We start from the raw sequence: 26,556 nt of genomic DNA on the forward strand, positions 1-26,556 counted from the left end.
TGTGAGTGAGTGAGTGAGTGAGTGTGTGTGTGTTGTATTCCATCCACATCACAGCTCAGGCATCACAGACAGTTGTGTATGTGTGAGTAGGTGAGTGTGTGAGTGTGTGTGTGTGTGTGTGTGTGTGTGTGTGTGTGTGTGTGAGTGAGTGAGTGAGTGTGTGTGTGTTGTATTCCATCCACATCACAGCTCAGGCATCACAGACAGTTGTGTGTGTGTGTGTGTGTGTGTGTAATTTCCACTATAATTAGTGTTTATTCAAGATGCCGTGATTCGTCCACAAATAGCTGAATGTTCCTGTTAAAAGAAACAATAAATAAACAATAATGAACGACGGCTGTTTGAATTCAGTGGAAAATCTCTTCAAATACCAGCAAATCGAACCGCTTTTGTTTACTTTGCCCGGCCTGCTTTAAATTGGCTTTCACACCGACAATGGATTTTTATGGGCTTCCTAAACTTGGGTTGGTAAATCAACCAGAACCGGATGAGCCGTTCACAACACTGACCTTCTCTCTCTATGCAATCTATAGAGCCCGCGAGGATATATCACCCAACAACAGAGCCAATCTAGATTCAATTACCAACTGGACCAAGAGTGCAATATATAACTAAACACACTCCTGAAGGTGGGAGATGTCGCGCTGCATGCATTAAACTCCAGTGTTTACCGTGGAGATCGGAGAGGAATTCAGTGTCATGACTTTCTGAACATAATTCATGGCTGAAATCTCAAGTGCATCCTGCTTACGATTCATAAGCTGAATCCTCAGCGAACAGAATTTGAATTTATTGCCGAAATGAATTTCCTTAGTCACAAAGGTGCGTGCGTGCATTTGCATTCTGAATAATTATGCATTGTGATGATGTGCAGTTTTATGTGATTTATGCGAGCTCATGAAATATCTGGATATGAATTTATGTGCTGCTGATTTTGTATATCAGCATGAACGATGCACTTTTTGAATCTGCTTCTAAGAATGTCTTTTACTGATTTTGGATGGGCAATTCTGGTCTGTAACACTGCAAAAGTGCTTGTATTTTTGTCGTTTTCTAGTACAAATATCTAAACATTCTTAAATCAAGATACATTTATTTAAAATGCAAAATTACGTAAGATTAGAAGTCATGTTTTATGAGTAATTTATTAAAATGAAGTGAAGTGAAGCAAATATCTGCCAGTGGGATCAGAAACATAAACTTGTTTTCCCTTTGAGTTCATTTGATTTTTCTGACCCCACTGGCAAATATTTATTCTTGTTTTAAGCATAAACCTAATTTTCAGACTTCTTGTCTTCTTATCTTCCGTTGTGCATTTCAAATAAATGTATCTTGATTTAAGAATGTTTAGATATTTGTGCTAGAAAACAAGACAAATATACAGAGTGAAAACTAACCAGGTCAAGATAGTGTTGTGGCACGTAAACCAGATTGAGCAACGCTAAACCAGCATGAAAGCATCCAAAGCATACTGTATACTGGTAACAAGAAATGAAATATTCTTAACTGGTCACCAGATATGCCAGCTGATCTGATCTAGGCTTTTTTTCCCACAGTGCTTTATTTCAGACGTACAGTATACGCTTTGATGCATGTTTGTAATTAAATGACCACATGCTTATGTACTTTATGTCCAGAAAAAAACTGCAGTGTGAACATTTCTGCTGATAGTTTAGTTATGAAACACTTCAAATATGCGCCTTTGAGCTAGTTTGAAGTCAAAAACACCATTGGTTGATTGAAGGTTTTTAGTGGTGTGACTGCGACCATTTTTTTCTGCCAGTGCAACTAAATTTTGTGAGCGGTGCGACCACTGCGTTGTCCAACTCATAAGTGCTACCATTTCTGCTGCATATGAAAAACAGCAAACGAAACAAAAGTTTGAGCTGCGGACCCATAATTGAGCGCAAGCAAACTGGTCCGAGCTCAGAACAGGTTTAGCAGTGTTGCCAGATTGGATGGACGATTTTCAGCCCAAAAGCTCACCAAAACCTGCCCAATCCAAAAAAAGAATCAAACAGCAAACGAAACAAAAGTTTGAGCTGCGGACCCATAATTGAGCGCAAGCAAACTGGTCCGAGCTCAGAACAGGTTTAGCAGTGTTGCCAGATTGGATGGACGATTTTCAGCCCAAAAGCTCACCAAAACCTGCCCAATCCAAAAAAAGAAAAAAACAACGCCCAAAACTTTAACTGCCAAAATGTGATAGAATATTGCCATATCAATCAAGGTTGATAAGGACCCATTTTAACTCCTTAAAACAAAATAATGACGATAAAATAACATAAATATAGATCAATTTCCCAGGTAAACTGATCAAATCAGGGCAAATACATTATAGAGAATTACCAAATATGACTAAAACATGCAGGCAGATACTGCAATCAAGAAATTAACTGATACCCTTCGAAAAAACACATGCATCATTTTTAATGTCAACAATCAGAATAATCCAATTTAAATGCAAAAAGTGCCCAATATAAGTGAAAAAGCAATGTGGTTAGCAGGTATTTCACACCATGACAGTCAAAACTGTGCCATTCATTGACACATACTGTATGATAATCCGACAGTAAAAAATTAACAACAACAGTAACCTTTGTGTCACACTCTAACGTCAGACAGAACGTATTTTGTGAAGTACATATTGTAGAACATAAGACAGAACTTTGCACAGTCAAAACTAATCAAGTCCAGCAGCTTTCAAGGATATTCCAATCTGGACAGTTTAAAAGATGCCCTGATGCAGGACTGCATGGAATAAGTCCCATATTCAGTTTCGATTCTGATTAAATTATTCAATTGTGCTCTGATTTCAGAGTTAAAATATTAGAGCTTTCGTGTCCTCTCCCTCCACAGGTATAATTCACGTTTTGAGAGTCGAGTCACTCTCCCACTTCTTACCATGGCATTGTGATGTGACTGCTGATCCCTAGTGATTGGCAGCGGCTAAAAGTGCGGCAGGCGACATCAACATCAGCATCAGCCGAATCTGCAGTGGCTGTGTGTTACATGCACACTTGGGTTTGTTTGTTAACCCATTAGCCTATACAATTTAGATGTTTGAAAACCTCCAAACTGACCCCAAACCAGCCCAAATTTTGTCCACCCGCACATTCAAATTCAAAACCGCCCAATCTGGCAACACTGGCTGCGAGATCTAGCGAGAAGCAGTCAAACTCTGCGCAGAATTCTCTGTTATAAACCGATCAAACAGCGCTGACGCACAAAACCAGAAGTAGTAACGCTAACTATAGCTATAGTGTTGTTGCAGAAATAGTCGGATGTTCTTACATTATTCATTTCAGGGTTTGTACAACCCTTTGAGAGAGAAATTCAAGCACTTTTCAGTGACTTTCAAGCATTCCACAAAACTATTTCCAGCACTTTAAAGTTCTAAAAATGATCCAATTTGAATGTTATTTTTAACGGGATGACCAAAATATACTTTGTGGTAAACAAACACTTATGTAAAATTTAAAAAATACATCAAATCACCAATATAACCAGTAGATGGCAGCAGAGGAGCACTTATTGGCTTTTAGTCATTCATTTCTACTTTTTGCTTTATATGTTGAAATTATAAAATCACTATTAAAATATCAAATCATCAAGAAATCTAATTTTGTCAGAGTTTTGCACTTTTTTGTGTCACAAAGTGCCTTGAAAAACTAACTTTTCTTCAATTTGCGACTGAATCACACAAAGTGCGTTCCTATCATAATCACTGAGGTTGTCGTTCAGTTCAGTATAATACTATAGAAGAATAGTGATACATTTAATAAGAGTAGAATATATTCATTTTCTATAAAAAAAATTGATTTTACACGTTACTGTGTACATTTTGTGTGCTTCCCAACTCAGTGCTTTACCAAGAAATAAACGTGTAATATTATTAGTAACTGCACTTATTAATGCAAAACAATAGTAATTTTACACATCTGCTCCTGGCGCCACCATCTGTAGAACTTAGTGGCACTGGTTTCTCTCCTGCAATGCTCTCAAATATTAGTCTGGAGCCCTGGTGTTGGTTAAAGGAATAGTTCACCCAAAAATGAAAATTTGCTGAAAATGTAGAATGAGCACATTTTCAGCAAATATTTATTTTTGGGTGAAGAAAACACCCACAACACCCTGGCGTTGGTGGAACAGACATTAACACTTTTTATTTGGCACTAAATTTGACGGTTTTTAAAGATACCGAGTCTGACTTCTGGCTGTAATTCTCCTCCAGGTTTTACTGGGATCTCACCATGCTCCTCCTGATGGTGGGAAATCTCATCATCATTCCCGTGGGCATCACCTTCTTCAAGGACGAGCACACGCCGCCATGGATCGTCTTCAACGTGGTTTCCGACACTTTCTTCCTCTTGGACCTGGTGCTGAACTTCCGCACTGGGATCGTAAAGGAGGACAACGCGGAGATCATTCTGGACCCTCAGCAGATCAAGATCAAATATCTGCGCTCGTGGTTCGTGGTGGACTTCATCTCCTCCATCCCCGTGGACTACATCTTCCTCATTGTGGAGACGCGCATCGATTCGGATTTCTACAAGACGGCGCGTGCTCTGCGGATCGTACGCTTCACGAAGATCCTCAGTCTGCTGCGACTGCTGCGGCTCTCGCGGCTCATACGCTACATTCATCAATGGGAGGAGGTGAGAGGACGTGTTTTTATTGATTTTAACTGCATTCAGTGCTCATAACTGCTGGTGTGTGATGATAATGTGAACCAGGGGATTTTCACATCTCTGCCCAGAGGACAATATTATTGCTGTTTCATAGTGCAAGAGATTCGATGAGTTGTCAGTTATGTGTCACTTAAAGCAATAGTTCTGTTTCTGTCATTATTTACTCACCCTTGGCACATCAAATGCATCATGAAAAATGTATTGCAGCTATATTCCTAATGTGATGTTTATATGCGTACGAGCATTAGAGTATTCCTGTATACGCTGCTGTTGTACTGTAAGTACTGTAAGTAGCTATTTTCCTGGACATTTGAGATGCTCAAACTCTGCTTTTTCACAATAATTAAATTAGGACTCAAACACTTCTGACCTTCAAAAACGCCAGACAACACTGCCATGAAAATTTATAATATAATATAATAATCTACATTTCTTTTAATAATTCTAAAAAATTATATACACAATAATTTCATTAGGACTCAAACACTTCAGACCTTCAAAAATGCCTGATAACACCGCCACAAAAATTTATAAAAAATAATTAAAAAAATAATTTATAAAGTATTATTATAAAATTATTAAATAAAATAATAATAATAAAATAAAATACTTATTATTATTATTATTATTATTATTATTATTAATGTGCATTTCTTTTAATAAATCTAAAAATATATTATACACAATAATTTAATTAGTACTCAAACACTTCTGACCTTCAAAAATGCCAGACAACACCAGAACAAAAATTATTAATAATAATAATAATAATGTACATTTCTTTTAATAATTCAAAAAAATTCTGACCTTCAAAAATGCCAGACAACACCACCACAAAAATGATTAATAATAGTAATTATAATTATTATGATATATGTAATTAAAAAAAACTATTATTATTGTTATTATCATTATTATTATTATTATTATTATTATTATTATTATTATCATTGTACAGTTATTTTAATAAATACAAAAATAATATACAAAATCATTTAATTAGGACTCAAACACTTCTGACCTTCAAAAACGCCAGACAACACTGCCACAAAATGTAATAATAATACTAATAATAATAATTAATATTATTATTATTATTATTTTTATTAATGTGCATTTCTTTTAACACTTCTATAATCTAATGTACACACAAATTTTTTTTTACACATAATATGACTATGATGACTTTTTGTATTTTGGGTGAACTATTCCTTTATTGTAGTTCTTAATGTATGTGTCATTTGAGATTCAATCTTTGGTGTTTCTCCTAAAATGAGTGGAGGTTCTCTTCATATTGAGATCTCTGATGTTTGACTGTAGCCGGCAAATATGAGTATAGTTTGAAAACATTTGTGAGACTTGCTGTCCATTTGATCTGATTGCTGTCCTGCAGAAGTGGTTGAGATACAGAAGCGATCTCATTTGTGCTTTTAGAAGGCGACGCTGAATCCATTTAGTTCTCTGCAGAAATCCCAGGCTGGAAGCAGCATATGCTTCGTGACTCTCATTTCCAGCCAGTCTGGGAGCTTGTGTTGAGTCTTACACGTATCAATTAAAGGGGTCATATTATGCGATTTCAAGTTTTCCTTTCTCTTTGGAGTGTTACAAGCTGATTGTGTCAAAGTAGAGTGCTAACATTAGGCTGTAATTTGCTCTTGAGGATGGGTTTGGATGGTGATTAAAGCGATGATTAGAAGCGTTCGTCTCTCAGCATCAGTAGTGAACGGGTGAACAGCCACAAAACGTGTCAGAAACACAAGATATGAGGGAAAGACTCGTTTTCAGAGCAGCATTTGTTAAGCTGATGTTTGCAGAGCAGTACATCAGTGATATACTCCTCCTATAATAATAATAATAATTTCATATAATAATAATAATATTATAATTAGGCCTGTCACAATCATGATTTTGTGCTGCAGATTAATTGTACAAATAATTAGTGATTAATGATTTAATTCTGTTTTGTTTATGTCACGTACAGTCTATGCCTAATACATTATTTTTTTTACTTAAAATTGTATGTAATATAAAATAATAATAAAAATTATATTAAAATAGGCCCATGTGATTTAATTTAATTTAGTTTAATGCTGTAAAAATTATAATATAATAATATAATATATAACCCAGAAACCTTCATTTTGTTTGAAGGAAGACCTTTGACTATCTTTGTGTATTTTATAATAATGTTTTATATATATATATATATATTAGTGATTAATGATTTAATTCTGTTTTGTTCATGTACAGCTAGGGCTGTTAAATTGATTAATTGCTTCCAAAATAAATGTTTGCGTTTACTTAATATATGTTTGTGTACTGTGTATATTTATATGTACATGTATGTAATATATATTTATATTTATATATTAAATGAATCATATATAAATATCATATTTTTTTATTTAGAATTGTATATAATATGTGATTTACTTTAATGCTGTGAAAATTAATATTTATATAAATAATTAATATAATATAATATAATATAATATAATGCAGTCTGATTAAACCCACAAACCTTCATTTCTTTCAACAAAGTATCTTTGTTGACTTGATAACAATGCTTTTTTATATTCTTTCTTTGGCATAATGTGATTGAAATTGAAACGGCACAATTATTGCGGTTGTCTCAAGTAATTTGCCTAAATATGATTGCAGTTTTCACAATGCTGCTTGTTTGAAGTTTCCTTATAAAAGTGTTCACAGACGTCCTGGTGTGGCATTTTAAATGAATGAAAACATGACTTTATTATTTTTCCTTGATTTCAACTGAATTTTAGACATGAAAAGCTTCGTGATGGAGGACAGTGCAGTCAGAGGAACACAGCAGGAACTAACTGAGCTGGAGAACTAGTTAGCGGCTGACTGACGAGCAGGAACAGATGAGATGAGATGATGAGCGGTGTAACATGTGACAGGAAGTGGTGTAACGTGACAGGAAGTGTTGTAACGTGACAGGAAGTGGTGTAACATGTGACAGGAAGTGGTGTAACGTGACAGGAAGCGGTGTAACGTGACAGGAAGCTGTGTAACGTGACAGGAAGCGGGGTGGAAGTGGTGTAACGTGACAGGAAGCGGTGTAACGTGACAGGAAGCTGTGTAACGTGACAGGAAGTGGTGTAACATGTGACAGGAAGCGGTGTCACATGTGACAGGAAGTGGTGTAACGTGACAGGAAGCGGTGTAACGTGACAGGAAGCTGTGTAACGTGACAGGAAGTGGTGTAACATGTGACAGGAAGCGGTGTCACATGTGACAGGAAGTGGTGTAACGTGACAGGAAGCGGTGACAGGAAGTGGTGTGACATGTGACAGGAAGTGGTGTAACATGTGACAGGAAGTGTTGTAATATGTGACAGGAAGCGGTGTAACATGTGACAGGAAGCGGTGTAATATGTGACAGGAAGCAGTGTAACGTGACAGGAAGCAGTGTAACGTGACAGGAAGCGGTGTAATATGTGACAGGAAGCGGTGTAACATGTGACCGGAAGTGCTGTAACATGTGACAGGAAGCGGTGTAACGTGACAGGAAGCGGTGTAACATGTGACAGGAAGCGGTGTAACGTGACAGGAAGCGGTGTAATATGTGACAGGAAGTGAGCGAACCTCAATGAGGCGGAAATGAAAGGCTGTTGCATCAAAGAGTCATTTTAAAAGGAACTGTCCCTGATCTTACATGAGTTTAATGTGTCGTAAATAAATGCTGTTCTTTTGAACTTTCTATTCATCTGTGAATCCTGAAAAATAAAATGTAACACAGTTTCCACAAAAATATTGTGCAGCACGACTGTTTTCAACATTGATAATAATAAGAAATGTTTCTTGAGCAGCAAATCAGCATATTATTATGATTTCTGAAGATCATGTGACACTGAAGACTGGAGTAATGATGCTGAAAATACAGCTGCGCATCACAGAAATAAATTACATTTCAACAGATATTCACATAGAAAACAGCTATTTTAAATTGTAATAATATTTCACAATTGTTACTGTATTTATGATCAAATAAATGCAGCCTCGATGAGCAGAAGAGACTTCTTTCAAAAACCATTAAAAAATCTAACAGTCCCCAAACTTATGTAATTACATACATTTATAAAAGGAACAATATAATTCAGCTAATAACTTGTTTCTGCATATGTCAGACACAGGATCTTATCAAAAATCTAATGATTTTTTAAATATTCAGATTTTTTTTTTTATTTCAGTAATTTTGCATACATCACATTTGCTCTTTATATTCATTATTTATATTATTTATCATTACATGTGTTTAATTGCATGGTAATCAGTTAATCAAAACATGTATTTATTTATTTATTTGTTTGTTTGTTTGTTTGTTTTGTTATTATTTATAATAATTATTATTTATTTTTATTTATTTTATTGTAAATAATTTTACTGTATTTTTTATTATTTATACAGTATATATATATATATATATATATACAGTAGTAATATTGACAGCAGACTGGTAGTAACCGTGCCGAGATGTTTTCCCAGACTCCTAAACCATTCTGTTTCAACTAGTGTGCACAAAATTTGCTAATGATATTTGAATTTTATGCATTGACTAAGATGCTTTAAATTTTTTTAATTGACGCAAAGCAAAGCTAAGTCTTTGATGCTGATAATCTCACAATCAAATACATCTATTTATCAAAAGTTTGTAAGACGCTGATCGTAACGTCTCCACCTTCCTCGAGGAGTTGAGTCCAGTTAAGTCAGCATGTTATTAAATCAAACTCAGATGAAGGCTTAATGAGTGACTCCTGCGATCAGCAGATGCTCTCGCTGACACCTCCATCCGAACAAACCCCGCTTTCAGCATCCAGAGGCGTTTTGGGGCCATCGCTGAGAGTTTTAATTGAGTGGATGTTTTCAAGAGCTGAAGCAGCTCCTCTCAGCCCGTATTATGCTAACGACGAAGCTTAAGCGCTCTCCCTGCGTGAACCGAACGGCTCTGAGCGCTGAGAGTTTGTTTGAGGGATCGTTTCGAAGGCTTCGTGGAGCTTCGGTGGCCGGGGCCATCTGTGTTTGTTTATTGAGCGAAGGCAGGGAGTCCGTCTCTATTAATATCGGCATCTGGGATTGTTCTGATTTATGGCTGGTGTCGCTCTGATTGGATGTTCTGGATGAAGAGCGTAATGTTCAGTATAGCACAGAGCTCCCTGAGGTTCTTTAAAATCACAAATATACTCAATCTAGGCTGGTTTGGAGTCGCACGGCAGACTGAGGTAAAGTCTGCAGGAGGTAGAAACTGGGTTTATCAGCGTATTAAGGGATGTAAGACGATTTGGCAACATAAACGGCGATTGTGTAAATGTGAATGTGTAATATAAATTAGGGCTGTCGCGATTCGTCAATTTTATTTGACTATTCGATTTTTTAAAATCCTCGACTTCATTTTGCTCGCGTCGACTAACCGGTAAAAATACCGGAAGTGGCGCATTTCACGGACGAGAATGTATAAAACACATTATTAGTCTGTTTCCCAAGGCTGCATGATACATTAAACCCATTTAAAAATCATTATTAAGCATAATTGTGAATTCACAAACGCTACGATTTAATTAAATAATTATATGCGATGCAGTTCTAATACAGTATATGCGCTTTAATTATTTACATGTGTGTAGGTTAAGACAGCGGCTCCGTTCGCAGTAGTTCCACGGGAACTGTTATCATGTACATGTGTGGAGCGTCTCAAACTCCATCTCTGCATGTTGTTGTGAGTTTGGGTTTATTATAACGTTCATCTGGGAACGCAACGTGCGCCATTTCATCAGATTTGTAACGTAAATCATTTATAAATCCACGCAAACACAGGACAATACATCGCGGTTTCAAAATAAAGGCTCAAACCCTCACTCTGAGTTTACACGTCTTGATGTCCACATATTCATTAAATTACAGTGGCTATAGCATTTCTGTCCTAAAGAAATGGCCAAATATTAAAGATTAAGTGGACATATGAATTAAATGGTACTTGGTCAATATTAAACAAGTATTAGATCGCACAGCATTGCTATTAAATATGTATTTTAAGTCATTTTAAAGGCTATTGTTCACTTACATCTATTTTTATTACCACAAAAAAATTTATTATAATTATAGGGCACTATGAAATCAATTAATCAAAATAAAAATTGTCGTTAGTGGCAGCCCTAATATAAATATGCACACAGCAGGCGGGCTCTAAAACCATGTAAATAAAGAATTAAACACCCTCATCGTCTAGTCGTGCTGCAATACTACTCATTAATTTCCTCCAGGATTCAGTTTGTATGCTATACACAATGTGCAGAATTAATATGCGGATGAACAATTACATGTGCAGTATACAGTGAACACTGTGTGTGAGTAACTGTAATATTGTTTAGAGACTTTCCATTTTTTAAAATAGTAATGGGCCGTTCTAAAAATAAACATTTTAATTTATTTATTTTATTTAAAAAATGTATTTATTTTCATAATTTCATTAATTAATGTATTTATTTTAATTAATTTTAAGTTGTTTGTTTTATTTATTTCATTGTTATTTTTTAAATAGTAGGTGATGTGGTATTTTAAACAAAGATTTTAATTATTTTATTTATTCTAATTAATTTTAATGTATTTATTTTTTTCAAATACTAGGTTATGTGCCATTCTAAACAAACATTTTAATTATTTATTTATTATTATTATTTATTTCTTTTAATTAATTTTTTTTATTTTAATTAATTTTGATGGATGGATTTTATGTTTTATTTTATTTATATTTATATTTATATTTATTTATTTATATAATTCATTTGAATGTGTTTGTTAAATTTATTTTATATTTTAAATAGTAGTTGATGTGCTATTCTAAACATACCCAAGTGTTTTTAGTGACATAGCTGCCAATGGATGAATATCGTTATTATTATTTTTTATTAAGGCTCAGATTGCATGTAACTTTGACTGGATGCATGGACCTGTCTTTACTCCTTGATGCAACCCATCAAACGGCTTATAAAATAATCCTTAAAAGTTAAATAAAGATGCAACAGCGCGTTCATATATATTTTCGATTCAGACTACAAATGCAAATGGCTGTGCATTTATTTGTGCATTAAATTATAGCGGTCATGGGGTGTATGTGTGTGTGCGTTTGTGTAATGTAAGATGAGCTTACAAAACCATGCAGAATGTACATTCATTTTGTTCCGTGTAATAGTGAATTGCAGCATGCATTTGTGGGAAGCTTTGATGCTTTTAACTCCGTGTTCTCTAAAATGTCTTTCTCAGAGTTTTCTCTTCTAGATCTTTAGATTAATTGTGATTTTCTTTCATTCTTCACTCATTCATTGGTTAATTTTCCCATCATTCATGTGCAGAAACCAGCAGGTTTTGGTCCAATCTGCTCGGTTTGAGATTTTCTGTTTGTTTCTCTGTCTCTCTCTCTCTCATCTCATCTCGTGTCAATTAGAGTCAGAGCGGCGAGCGTCCATCACTCTGTGTGAGAGAGAGCGAGAGAGAGACGGTCGAACATTAGTCTTCATTCCCCTAATTCACAATAATGACTTTATAATAAGCCCATATTAGAGAGGATTTCCACAATCTACCCAGAGCACTTCTCATTTCAATTGCACTGCAGTCTGTTTCCATTTCACCAAGTGCATAGAAAGACAGGAGAGAACGCAAACAGTCCTTCGGCTGTGTTCAAAACCCTTGTCTGTTGTTGTCTGTTGGTTTTATCCGCAGCTTTGAGTGACATTACGAAGTCTTTTATGGGTAATAAAACTGCAGATGAAATTTTAATGTAATTGTAAAACTTGAAGACACTAAATCTATTGGATGCTTCAGATCTTCACTATAGGTCCATCAGCAACATCAGGATTAATGGTGCCATAATTTGATGTTTTAATGCATTCATGCAATCCATGAGAAATACTGGAGTTTCAGGAAGACAAAGTCAGTGACATGAATGGATCTATTATTTTTTTGACAAAAAAAATAAAAATAAAAACACAAACACGTGATAAACCCCCCAAAATCATGATATTTTAAAATAAAATAAAAAATAAATATAAATTATTAAAAATAAAATTATAATATTATAATAATCATGAATATCAATATTCATAATATTTGGACAGATAATAATAATAATAATAATAATAATTTAGCATATTATTATTATTATTTCAATGTTAATATTAATATTAACAATACTACTACTACTACTTTAAGTTTTAATACTAGTACTACTACTACTGCTAATAATAATAATAAATTATTATTATTATTACTGATGATGAATAATAATAATAATAATAATAATTATGTATTACTATTAGTAGTAGTCGTATTGAAATGTAAAAACAAAAAATAACATCATAAAAATTACAATAATAATACTTTATTATTATATTATTATTAATATTATTAATATTATGTTATTGTTTATTATTTAAGTTTTAATGCTAATAATAATAATAATAGTAATAAATTATCATCATCATCGTCAATAATAATAATAATAACAATAATAATAATGTCTTAGTTGTAGTATTAAAACTTAAAAAGTAGTCGTAATATTGTTAATATTAATAACCACATTGATATTAATATAATATTTTTAACCTAAACATGTTTTTGTTGTTATTATTTTTTTGTTTTTAAGTTTTAAATGTAACATTAATACAGCTAAGCACTAGGAACCACGGTTCATCAAATCTCGGTCGTCCTTGTTTGTCATTGACCCCAAAGCTGAATGAAACTGCTGGCATTTAAAGGCATATTCATATAATCCATTAGTTTGCATTATCACTTTTATCTGAGATGTCTTTCTGTTTTTAGCTCTAGCGTCTTCTCGCTGTCTGTCTGTCTCTCTGTGATGATGCAGCAGTGAAGGCAGACAGTCGTAATGAGGGTGACTTCTACACAACGCTGCATGATTAATTCAGATGCTTTTACAGCTAGTTAATGTTACAGAGAGCCAATTATTTAATCCGAGCTCATGCGGTTTCCCTCAGAAAGAGCCAGAGCCAGAGCGACGTAATGCTCTGTTTGTCATTACTCTGTCCTGACAGAGGAAAGAGTTATTAAAGACAAACATACGAACAATAATCACCTTCTGACTGTGGATGAGAGACATAGACAGACAGTGAGACAGAGAGAGAGACTGTTTTATATGGCTTTTTTTCATCGCTCAGTAACAATAGCATCATGTGAGCATATTCCTCTCACATAAACTTTTGAAAGCTGTGTTTTAAAGTGGTTTTTAATAAGCACTGGTGCAGTTAACAGCACGTGCCGTGGCTTCGCTCACATTAAGTAGATTTCATTAACATCCAACTGACCGGCGGCTTCTCGAGAGGATACTTGGATTAGCCAATCGCTCACTCGCTCCTTCAGCCTTTCTTCAGCGCTCTCTCTCTCTCTCTCTCTGTAACTCATGGCAGGAAGGAAGGAACCCAGACTTGTTCTGACCTGTTTTCAATTATTTAATTTGTTAGTGATTCAGAAAGAAGCCATTTCTCTGACACACACACACACACATACTCACACACACACACACACACACACACACACACTCACACACACACACACACACACACACTCACACACTCACACACACTCTCACACACTCACTCACACACTCACTCACACACACACACACACACACTCACTCACACACTCACACACACACACACACACACACACTCACACACTCACACACACACACACACACACAGGCAGGGGCAGATCTACCGGGGTGCCACCCTAAGAAAAAGCTGTGCCACCCCACCTGCCACCCTAGAATTATCACAGAATAAAATATAAATGTAAGCAGTGTTTCATGTGCTAGTTTCACTAGGCCCAGTTCACTAACTAATTGTTTTTACATTTGTTCGTGAATCAGATAATTACTGCTTCCCGGCTAACTCAGAAGTCCTCTGAGAAATCTAATCCCGTCCGGATATGTAAGATGCCGATCACGGAAACTAAGCAGAGTTAGGTAAAAATCTAGTCGTGTTGCACTTTTCTCGATTGTTAACATATAGGCCTCACTGATTTTAGTTGCCACTTTTTCCCCAAACCATTAATTCAGTTTTCAAAACAAAGACACAAGAATGTGCAGAGGATGCTAAATTTACTTTTTTAATTGTATTTTTTACTGTACAGTATCGCGGTGCATACCAAGTTCATATACAATTCTTTGGTATTTGAACTTTTCTAGTGCTTTTCATCTACTGCAAGATTACTTTACAGTAGTAAAATTAAAATGATTTTTTCCCAAAAGTTCATTGCTGAATTATACATCTGTATCTGTAATTTAATTTATGTATACTGTAATAGACATTGAGCTGCAAAAATAATTCCTGAATCCTAGTAAGAGTTTTTTGTTACAGTGTTATTGATCTCAGTGTTCACTGGCAGGAAAGTCATCTGTGTATTTGCAGTGGATGGCCCGCGCTAAAGATTCCAGTCTGTGAACAGGAGCCACCTGAGAGCCATCAGGAGAAGGGGATATAAAAACACTCTAAAGAGAAAGGAAAAAATGAAATCGCATCATATGACCCCTTTAATAAAAATGTTAATGTTAGTTCACAGTACATTAACTAATGTTAACAGATACAACTTTTGATTTTAATAATGTATAAACAAATGTTGAACTTGTACAGTCTTATCAGTCTTACATATCAGTTAAATTGATTTTAAAGTTCTTGTTCTCTGTTTTTACTAGTGCAAAATGTTAATTTAGTTCCCACTGATTGATTTAAAATGCAGCCATTTCAAATTAGGACTGTATGGATAAAATCATATATATTGTCGCAATTATTTTTCTCATGATACTGCATTGATTATTTAAATTCTTGTATCTGTATTTTTGTTTTATTTATGTGTGCATCATACAATTCATTTCGGTTCAATTCATGAAAAATGCATGTCTAAGTGATTGCAACCTTTTAAAGTGGCATTTCCCCGTTTCATGTGTGTGGCATTGTAAGGTAGTCAGCCCTGTTTCAAATGTCAGTGATGTTCAGATTGACCTGAGTGTGACGGCTTGTGTCCAACATGTCCTGTCTCTGCTTCTGTCCCTGTTCAGATTTTTCATATGACCTATGACCTGGCCAGCGCAATGGTGCGAATCGTCAACTTGATTGGAATGATGCTGTTGCTCTGTCACTGGGACGGCTGCCTGCAGTTCCTGGTGCCAGACGGACAAAGTTAGTCGATGCATGCCATTTTACTCTCTCGTGCAGATAAAAATTGTCAAGTTACAGTGCACAAAAACCCCTGGGTGGACTGACCTGAATGAACTGAAATAAAAGCAGAATATAGATGTTCTTTCAGCTGAAATCAACGACACTCATCACAACGAAAACATCGACCTTAGAAATAACAAACGTGAACATTGGGATAATCGCCGATGTATATGGCGAACCCCCGTTGAAATGCATACACAAGAATGCTTATTCATTTAACCTGTTTCATGTCCGTTACTATCGGCGTGTCCTCAGAGCGATCACATATGCTCTAAACTGCGTTTTGCTCCAGCTGTATAAACACAGATGCTAAATGCTGCTGCTAATATGCTTAATATGTGCTCCTGCATACAATGCAAACTGCTAACATGACACTTAGTTTAAACTTGATTATGGTTGCTCATTTTTTAATTCAATTAGGCAGACCACGCAATACACACGTTTTCATGATGACGAAGAACTGCAATGTAGCGTGAAAGCGAAAAACATGATAATCAAACCCAAACAGATGTTTTGTTTTGGCAGAGTATCTGAGGCACGAGCTGTAAAGGCTCCGCCCGATTCTGGAAAAGTGGGCGGGGAACAGCAGCTCATTTGCATTTAAAGATGCATGCACAAAAACAGCGTTTTTCTGCTTACACTCAAAACAGGCATTTTCATCATTATCGTATCGTATTTTGAGCTGAAACTTCACAGACACATTCTGGGGACACCTGAGGCTTATTTTACATCTTGTAAAAAGGGGCATAATAGGTCCCCTTTAATTTCCTTCTGTTTTAGTCAAGGGGACAGGCGGCCACCGAGTCTCCAGCGTCCAGAGAGAGAGGACAGTCTTGTTCCTGACACCCATGAGATTTAGTTTCCTTAGCTGAATGCCAGAGACCCGATCCGTGACCCTGAATCAGCCCGACGAGAGCGAGAATGGCAAAACTCCTCTCAGGATCTGCCATGTATTGCTGTAGTTTATCGATGGGGCCTGCGGCGACTCGCCAGCTTCCCTGAGGAGTAATTGGTGGTCTGTGATTGCCCCGGTCCTACAATAACATAAAGCCAGAGATCAAATTCAAACAAGCATGTTATCAGTCAGCAGGGAGCTGCGCAGACAACAGACGCATCGCGGGGCAATGCAAACTGTGAGGCTATCGTAAAAAAGCGTGCTTAGATTTGCTCTGTTTAGTATTTAAATTCTTTCATGTCACCAGGGTCTAAAATTAACATTCAGCCAAAAATAATAACTTTGCTTAATTGCACCTTTGTTTTCATTTCTTAATATGAACTAACAATGAGCAATTCTTCTACAGCATTTATTAATGTTAATTTCAACATTTACTAATACATTTCTACAATTTTACAGTTGTATTTGATAACGTCAGTTAAAGGAATAGTTCACCCAAAATGAATATTATTTGAAAATGTGCTCACCCTCAGGTCATCCGAGATTAGGATGAGTTTGTTTCTTCGTCAGATTTGGAGAAATGTAGCATTGCATCACTTGCTCTGCAGTGAATGGGTGCTGTCAGAATGAGAGTCCAAACAGCTGATAAAAACATCACAATAATCCACAAGTAATCCTCACCACTCCAGTCCATCAGTTAATGTCTTCTGAAGAGAAAAGCTGAAACAAATCCAGCATTATGATGTTGCTGTTGCTGTATGTTGAATGTTGCTGACGGCACCCATTCACTGCAGAGCAAGTGATGCAATGCTACATTTCTCCAAATCTGACGAAGAAACAAACTCATCCTAATCTCAGATAGTCTGATGGTGAGGACAGTTTCAGCAAATTTTCATTTTTGGGTGAACTATTCCTTTAATGCACTAATGCATTCCTCTCAATATTTTAAATACATACGCATGCATTAAAGTCAAATAGGGCCACGCTACCTTTTCTGTATCTGTATCTTTTCAGATTCACTTTTGATGCCTGCAGCTCATTCAGGTTGTTAGATCCAGCTATTCCATTAACAGGGCTGCCATTATGAAACAGTATTATCTTTTCCCTGTTTTTGGAGAGCTGTAATAAGCTGTCGCTCTCTCAGGATTGAGCCCCTACAGAAATGAGTCTGAAAGCAATCTGGACATGTCACCTCAGATGGAGCCAATATTGATTCCTCACGGACTCGCGCACACATCCACAGGACAAGGGCAATTTATTCACTATTTTAGAGATACGCAGAAATTTCACATCTTTCTAAATAGCTGACCCAGTTTTCTCCAGCTCGGATTTCTCTTTTTCAGCCTCATTTATTCGTATTTTCATTCTATGTCACTGTGTTTTCTCCCACCACAAACTCTCAGGAGTCAAACTGGATTCATATTCATGCAGCCATTGAAAGCGTTTGAACTTTTTGTTTCATACATACATGTAGGTTTGTGCAGCTGAAAAGATTATACCTTTAATATTTTTCAACCTTTTGATGATATTTGATCTATTTATGCATTCAAAATGTTTAAAGCAAGACATAGTAAAGGTCTAGTTAAAAATAATCAAGGCACACTGTTTTTCATTTTATAAACACAATGAATATTGATATTGAATTATTTTCATTTATTTGCATGAATGTAACAATTCTAAGTAATAAATAACAATATGTACATTTAGTTAATAAAATTACATTCATAAAACATTTTAATATAAAACTATTTGGACAGAGATTTCTGTAACATTTTATGAACAAATTGGATCAGATTATTGAATATATTCATTAAAACATTTAAACTTATTCACAGAAATCAACTTAGCAGTGCCATTTTTGTACGATAGGTGTAATTTTTGTATAATTGAGATTATTATTGTATTTATTAATATTTTTAATCAGTATTTATTTTTATATTTTATATTTTCATTTTCGTTTTAGTTAAAGTTTTAGTAATTTTTTGTGTGTGTGTGGTTTTTTTTGTAGTTTTTTATGTGTCTACATAGTTTTTATTAATTTTTATTTCATTTTAATTTTTTCTTTGGTACATCAAGTTAAATTAAATGAATATCAGAAATGCTGCTTTGGCTGAAAAAAAAAAAGTTTTTTTATGTTTTATTTTATTTCAGTTAACAATTATTTCAAGTTACAAATGTTTTTGTTTTATGGTTTTTAATTTCAGTTTAGTTAACAATAATAACCCTGTGAAAGACACTATTAAAGCTCCCTTATTCACGAGTCTGAGACGAGGAACATTTTGAAATTAGTCTAATAGAATTTTCTTCAATTGGAAAAAAAAGAATAATCATCACAATATATTATAATGTTGTTTATTTTTATATCACCAGCAAAGTCATTGTGAATATATCATGAATATTAAGGTATATCAGTATGTAAACATTGTATAGTTCATCTATCAGGAGGACATAAACTGTTTGTGATGGTCTCTCGTTCTGTCTCTCTCTCCTTTCAGAACGACACGTGGGGTCAGCAGTATTCTTACGCTCTCTTCAAGGCCATGAGTCACATGCTGTGTATCGGATATGGCATGTATCCACTTTTTGAAACAACCCCATGTATTAAACTTGAGGATGTGCATCATCATGTTTGTGCTCCAGACTTCAGAAAATGGAGTTGTTTTTGTAGTTGCACGTCTGTAGTTTTCTATCCAGTCCTGTATGAGTGGTTGACCTCACCTCACTCGTGGTCAGCGGGCAGTACGGTGTGCCAGGCGAGTCCCTCATGCCCGCTGCATGGGCAGACCTCAGTCCCTTCCCTGATGCCCACCTCAACATGGGCAGATCGCCACATGGTGCACCATCTGTTGAGAGACGAGGGATGGAAAAAGTAAGTAGAGTTGGAGAAGATATAAAGAGGGAAAGAGAAGATCAAAAGGAAGATGCAGGGGTCTTACAGACGCCCCAGATCGTCTGAGTCACAGATACAACAGATACAGCATTAACATTAGAAACTAGAAGAAAATGGAGTGGTCGCAGGTTTTTAAGGGTGGTTACTAGGCATTTCTAGGTGGTTGCTAAGATCTGAGTGTAGTTGCTACTCTATGTAGGGCCCTGTGATTTCTAAGATGTGGAAAATGTGGATGGAATTGCAGAAACCATTTACTGGATAATGTGAAATGTCACGGATTTTGGCAAATTTTGGATGAATAAAGCAAAAGTAGTGCTGTACACTTAATTAAATCTTGACTAGTATCTGTGAATATTAAAGCACAAAAAGACCGCTATACGATGTCTGCATGTTTTGCTTGTTTCTGTGTGAATGAGCACCACAGTTTCACATTTCACCATTTCTTTCGATAAAACCAATTGTCAGATACACAGAACTCAAAGGTCTTCACTACAACCCGCCAAAATAAAAGTTCAGTTTAACTTGAAGAAATTATGACAGAAATATATTACAATTGGACAGCAGAATGTACTTGTCAAAGTATTAATTATAAAACAGGATTTTACAATATTTATTTATTTTACAATTTCACACAATCTTTCGTCCATTAATCCCCAAACAGTAATCCTCTGTTGTGCAGCACTTTGTTTGCCAAAAAAAAGATTCAAATTTCACTTAAATATATTTTTAAAGATTTATTCAATTTAATAAAATGTTATAAATGTAATCAAATTAAATATAATTTAAAATTAAATTAAAAATTTAATTTAAATTTAATTTTAAAAAAATCAAAATTTTATTCATTCAATTCATTACCACTGTTTTTGAAAATAAGAATTTCTGAGAGAAAAAAACATATTTTATGGGAACTATTATTGTTGCAATTTTGATAAACTATTATATTTTCATATTTCATATTTTACGTTTGATTAATTAAATTAATTAGACATACTTTTGATGACTATTACAATTTAATTAAACCATTAAAACGAAAATGGAAAGCACAGAATTTAGGAAAAAATAAAATGAAATTTAGGAAAAATTTCCCAAGCTATGGTGTTTGTGGTGGTTTTTATCTTACCATGTTGTGAGTGGTTGTGAGGGAATTACTGTGCAGTTGATGCAGTGTTCTGAGTGGTTGTTAGTGGGTTGCTAAGTGGTTGCTAGGGTGTTGTGAATGGTTGCTAGGTGTTTTCTTCCTGTCTGGTGTTCAGGAGTCCTTGCATCCTTGTGTCTCTGTGATCTTCTGGTCTGTAGATGTGGTCTGGGTCCCTCCTTCAATGTGTGTCTGTGGGATTTTTTCACCTGTTTTATGATCCGGCAGAAAAAAAAAATGAGTGCATTAAAGAAATATGTGCAATAGTAATAGTAAAAGCAGACTAAAAGCACATAAAGAGGGAGCTGGGATGCTCTTAGAGAGAGAAAGCTGCGAGAATTACATCAACCTCTTGACTTTTTCAGGAAATTGTTTTTGTGTCATATAGGGTAAAAATAGGAGACACAGAGAGACGAGCGAATGATGAGAAATACTGTAATACTGAAGAGGAGACTGGTGATTTAGAGACCATAACATGCTGTATTTATTTTAAAATCATGCATTTGAAGTCAGTACATTGTTGTGATCTCAATCTGAAACTCCAGAGGAGACGCACATGGAGTCTTTTTCTCAGGAGAAACATCTGAGAAGCAGGACACTTCAGTAAAAGTCTCAGTTTGCACTATATTTTATCTCGGTTCAGTCTGAGACGTTAAACAGATGTCATCTTTAAAATCTCTCTCCTGATCCTGTTCTTAGATGAGTCTGAGCATGCGGTGGGAATCGAGCATTTGGCTTATGACTGGTTCGGTTTGTCTGATACTTCATTGTGAATCTTTAATGCCTGCAGCTTATGTATTTACTGCAGGAGCGGCGCGGCACAGCTTATTCAGACCGTTTAGGGAGATTGTGAGATTTCTTGATTTGAAGATGATGTTAAATCACAGAGGACAGACAGAGATCTGTGAACACTTTAGTCTAATGGCCTCTCCAGTATGTCTTTGTTTTACATTTATGCTACATGGGATGATGTGGTGAGGAATAGCCCGAGGGTTCGAGGGGATGCGCTAGTGCTGTTAAAGATTAAAGAAATTGATAATTTGTCATTAATAATTTGATCAATATAGGTGACTGGCATTTAATCAGTTTGCAGTCATGAATTATACAAGTACATAAATTAAAGGTATTGATATTGAACATAAATGTGTTAAAATACAACACTGAAATCGTGAGAGAAAATACTAGAACTCAGATACTAAGTATGCAGTATGCAAAAAAAAGTGATTTTCTTACTTAGTATTTTTGTCTTTAAACAAGAAAAATATCTGGCAATGGAGTAAAAAAAGTCATTGATTTTTTATTTAAAAAAAACAAAACTTTTTTTATCTTAACCCAGTTTCTTTAAGTAAGAAATAAACACGTATTTACTAATCTATACATCTATAATCAGCATAAGTTGCATTTGCTTTAAAATGACTGACTTCATTGAAATCCATTTTATGAAAGAAATTAATACTTTTATTCATCAAGGCTGCTTTAAATTGATCAAAAGTGACAGTAAAGACATGTATAATGTTACAACAGATTTCTATTTCAAATAAATGCTGTTCTTTTGAACTTTCTATTCATCTGTGAATCCTCAAAAATAAAATGTATCACAGTTTCCACAAAAATATTGTGCAGCACGACTGTTTTCAACATTGATAATAATCAGAAATGTTTCTTGAGCAGCAAATCAGCATATTATACTGATTTCTGAAGATCATGTGACACCGAAGACTGGAGTAATGATGCTGAAAATTCAGCTGCGCATCACAGAAATAACTTACAGTTTAACAGATATTCACATAGCAAACAGCTATTTTACATTATAATAATATTTCACATTTTTCTGTATTTTTGATCAAATAAATGCAGACTTGGTGAGCAGAAGAGACTTCTTTCAGAAACAAAAACGGTAGTGTATTTTCTAGTTGAACTGAATTGCTGGTGGTTAGTGAATATAGCATAATTAGTTAACTTTTTTATATATGTACGTTAACCGTCTCTGCCTTATGCAGACTCATGCAAAAGTGGTGCAACTGTTTAGAGAATTAGTGATCGTTCCCATTTAATTCTGTCATCTGGTTTAGAAGAATTTCGCAAACTCATTCATCCTAATAATGAGTCTGCGGAGCGCTCTGTCCTGGAACATCCTCCCCTCTGTCTCGTTTCGTCTGGTCTGGTCTGCTGGCCTGTTTTTGGAGATTCAGAACTGCCAAGTGGGTTAACCAGCCATTTGGTCTCCCGGTGGACGCGACCTCTGAGCTGCGGGTCAAACGTGATCTGTTAATGCGCCGAACGTCCCATAGCAACCTGCTCCTATGGCAACGCAACTCACGATTCATTGTGTGCCAGACCCTGCAGCCAGGCATCCTGTAGAGGAGACTTTAGCACGGTAAACACAGATTAATATGGAGGTGAGGGAGGTCGTGTGTCCGTTCGTTAGCTTGACTAATGTGCTCTCAGAACATTTCCCTGAGCTGTCGGAAGACAGATAGACAGGAAAGACTGTGTGTGTGTGTGTGTGTGTGTGTGTGTGTGATAGAGACAGAACGACACGCACACACACACACCTGGCTGTAGTACTTCTGCTGTTATTCTATCAGACAGTAGCCAGCGGGTTCCTCTTCAAACCAGTTCTTGTCCAGGAAAGACGAAACGCAGCCTTAGGGAAACCTCACATGCATGAGAACAGCCATGTGACGTTTGGTTTGAGATGGATTCACATGGAGGAAATCACACACACACACACACACAAATTATAAATGAATATGGGTTTTATTTTGTTATGCATATTCAAGTAGAAGCTAACCTTAAAAGGTTTTAAGGCAATTTAAAAAAGTGCGTTCAAATGTATTTAAGGTGTATGGAAAATATTTGATTACTTTTTACTTGATAGATACACCTTTAGAATTTTAGATTTGTAAAATCTTGTTTTCATAATCTCAGACATGATTATTTGTCATTGACCCATGCACTTTAAGAACTTATTTTGGCTGAAATGGTTCTTTATGTTGGTTCTTACACAGAATGCAGGAATAACCTTTATGACATGTCATTTTCTATGCCAGCTTATCATCCTGTGGGACTGATTTTACAAACAACTCTGTCTTCGCAATGGATCACTAAACACAGCAAGCAGAGAAACATATCTGAGAGCGTAAAGTTTAAGTTGTTTTCTCGGCGTGGCATTGGCGCTGGATCACATTTCTAATGCGACGCTTGTTATGCCCTAGCTATCAGTATTCTTTCACCAGGCCCTAAAATTATCACCTCATCTCAGTGTGACAGGAACAGGCTGTCTTTGTGCTGGCAGTGAGGTTCGGCAGCTACCAGCGTCTCCTTCTGCATGTTTAGATTGGAGCGCAGCTGAAACTCTGGAAGCAGAGATCCGAATCAGTGAAAGTCCAGGCCACACAGTCTTGAGCTCTGTTTGTATTTATCATCCTCGAGTAGACATGCTTAAAAAGTTCCGTACAGCCCAACCAAACATGTAAACAAAAGAAAACGTCAGCAAAACGACTGCCTGATAGGACCGTGCCGCTGTAATCATGCATGACCACACACGCTTGCAGCTGGATGGCAGACAGCCCTGTCACTGCTCTCTGTTCCAGATTAGGTCAGATTTAATTAGGCTCACTTAGATACATTGGATTTGTTGAAATTATGAATATATTTACAAACCTCTTAAAAACTCCAGATCTCACCAGAAACACCTTGCACAGGCGCTGTTCTGTGTAAAATAATTGAAAGAGGCAAATATTTGCAGCTCGCACAGACGGTGGATGAAATTATCATGAGAATGGCCAGCTATAATCTGCCATGAATGGAGGGTTGTATTGTACTGCACTCATGTCTGTCAGCGCTGGCTAATATTAGCTTCATAAAGGAAGAGAGAGAGAGAGAGAGAGAGAGAGAGAGAGAGAGAGAGAGAGAAATAGATACTGTAGGATTGTGATTTGGGATTATGTGCCGATCAGTTTCACAGGCTCAGTTCAACAAGAGCAACACTGAGAGAGTGAAAATTAAAGCACTAGTTCACAAAAATGAAAATATACCTCTCATTCCCATGTGGTGGACAGTAACAAAGTAGTTTTACTCCTTTATGTACTTAAGTACATTTTTCAAGTATCTTTACTTCACTACATTCCAAAGCAATATTGTAAAAATATTGTACTTTTTACTCCACTACCTTTCTCAAAAACATGTCGTTCCTCGTTATTTTGAACAGGACAAATCCTTACCCACTCCAAGACGTGATAGCGGTGTCCGATTCAAAAGCTGATTCTTTTCAATGAACCTGTTAAATCAGTTCACAAATAGCACTGAACGATTCATTCGTGAATTGGACTGATCGGATTGCAGCTCGAGTCAACAACTCGCTGATTCAAGTTATCCGGACAGAGCGAGTCTTCAGTGAACAATTCACTGATTCAAATGATCCGGTCAGAGTGAGTCTCCAGTGAACAACTCGCTGATTCAAATGATCCGGTCAGAGTGAGTCTCCAGTGAACAATTCACTGATTCAGATGATCCGGTCAGAGTGAGTCTCCAGTGAACAACTCGCTGATTCAAATGATCCGGTCAGAGCGAGTCTCCAGTGAACAATTCACTGATTCAAATGATCCGCTCAGAGCAAGTCTCCAGTGAACAACTCACTGATTCAAATGATCCGCTCAGAGCGAGTCTCCAGTGAACAATTCACTGATTCAAATGATCCGCTCAGAGCAAGTCTCCAGTGAACAACTCACTGATTCAAGTTATAAAAGTATACAAGTTAAAATTACAAAATAAACATTCATCGATCAGCATTTTTTACTTGTAATAATTAAGTAGATTATAAATCAAATACTTTTGTACTTTTACTCGAGTAAAAGTGAAAATACTTTTACTGGAGTAATATTTTATTAGAGTATCTGTACTTTTACTCAAGTACTTGATTTGTGATTCGTCCACCACTGGTCCTTCCAAACTCTTATTTTCAACGTTCATTTAACCATTTAAGAAACTTTACAGTCTCCAAATGCAAAGATTAAGGAAGAAGACATTTTTTTAGTGGTTAAACTGTGATTGGTGTGATATGAGATCTTTGGCCGTGTGATTCCCGCCTGCAGCTGTGCTGTTAATTAAAGACTTTTGAGATCAACTGTGGGAATCATTTCACACACACACACACACACACACACACACACTTATTCCTCGTCCTGTCGAGGGCTCATGGGACACGTGCTGAACCGAAGCCTGCAAAACCCTCTCACTTGTGCTTGGCAGAGGATTATGGGAAGACGTGAGTTTCCTGGACAGTTATATTCATGCTCTTTTTCTTATCTACCTGCTGACAGAGAGAACGACCGGCACATGTGAGCCATGCATGGGCCCATTCACATACTGTCTGTATTATATAGTGTGTGAGATTAGGATTATATTGTCCTTAATCGTAGTATGTTGAAAGTAGTATGACAAAGGTGAAGGCACAGTATGCTATATTTCTGGTGGATTTTAAAGTCTGCATTGTGTGCTAAAATACTTTCTCTTAAAGCAGGAATTCCCAAATTTTTATTTTGCTAGCCGAACCCATTTGACCTAAAATGTTTAAATTAATATTTCAATAAGTGAACAAAATATTTGCATGTTCGTGGTCCTCTGATGTTGGTTAATGGTCATGTGACATGCAGGTAAACAAATAAAATGTTTTTTTATTATATATGTATATAT

The 26,556-nt window shown here is 35.9% G+C and overlaps 1 protein-coding gene across 1 annotated transcript in view; it reads left to right on the forward strand.

Annotated features, from left to right (window-relative positions):
* Positions 1-26,556, forward strand: part of LOC107709387 (potassium/sodium hyperpolarization-activated cyclic nucleotide-gated channel 4-like) — an 85,576-nt gene that overhangs the window by 27,525 nt on the left and 31,495 nt on the right. Inside the window, exons 2-8 of the mRNA XM_016513839.1 lie at positions 4,235-4,658; positions 15,780-15,884; positions 19,330-19,406; positions 19,568-19,703; positions 20,978-21,045; positions 21,248-21,315; positions 21,559-21,609. Of these exons, the coding sequence (XP_016369325.1) occupies positions 4,235-4,658; positions 15,780-15,884; positions 19,330-19,406; positions 19,568-19,703; positions 20,978-21,045; positions 21,248-21,315; positions 21,559-21,609 (929 nt within the window). The remainder of the gene's footprint in view (positions 1-4,234; positions 4,659-15,779; positions 15,885-19,329; positions 19,407-19,567; positions 19,704-20,977; positions 21,046-21,247; positions 21,316-21,558; positions 21,610-26,556) is intronic.

The sequence above is a fragment of the Sinocyclocheilus rhinocerous genome, unplaced genomic scaffold (assembly GCF_001515625.1).
Source record: "Sinocyclocheilus rhinocerous isolate Xijiao unplaced genomic scaffold, SAMN03320098_v1.1 scaffold3403, whole genome shotgun sequence".
In the NCBI taxonomy this organism is placed as follows: Eukaryota; Metazoa; Chordata; class Actinopteri; order Cypriniformes; family Cyprinidae; genus Sinocyclocheilus; species Sinocyclocheilus rhinocerous.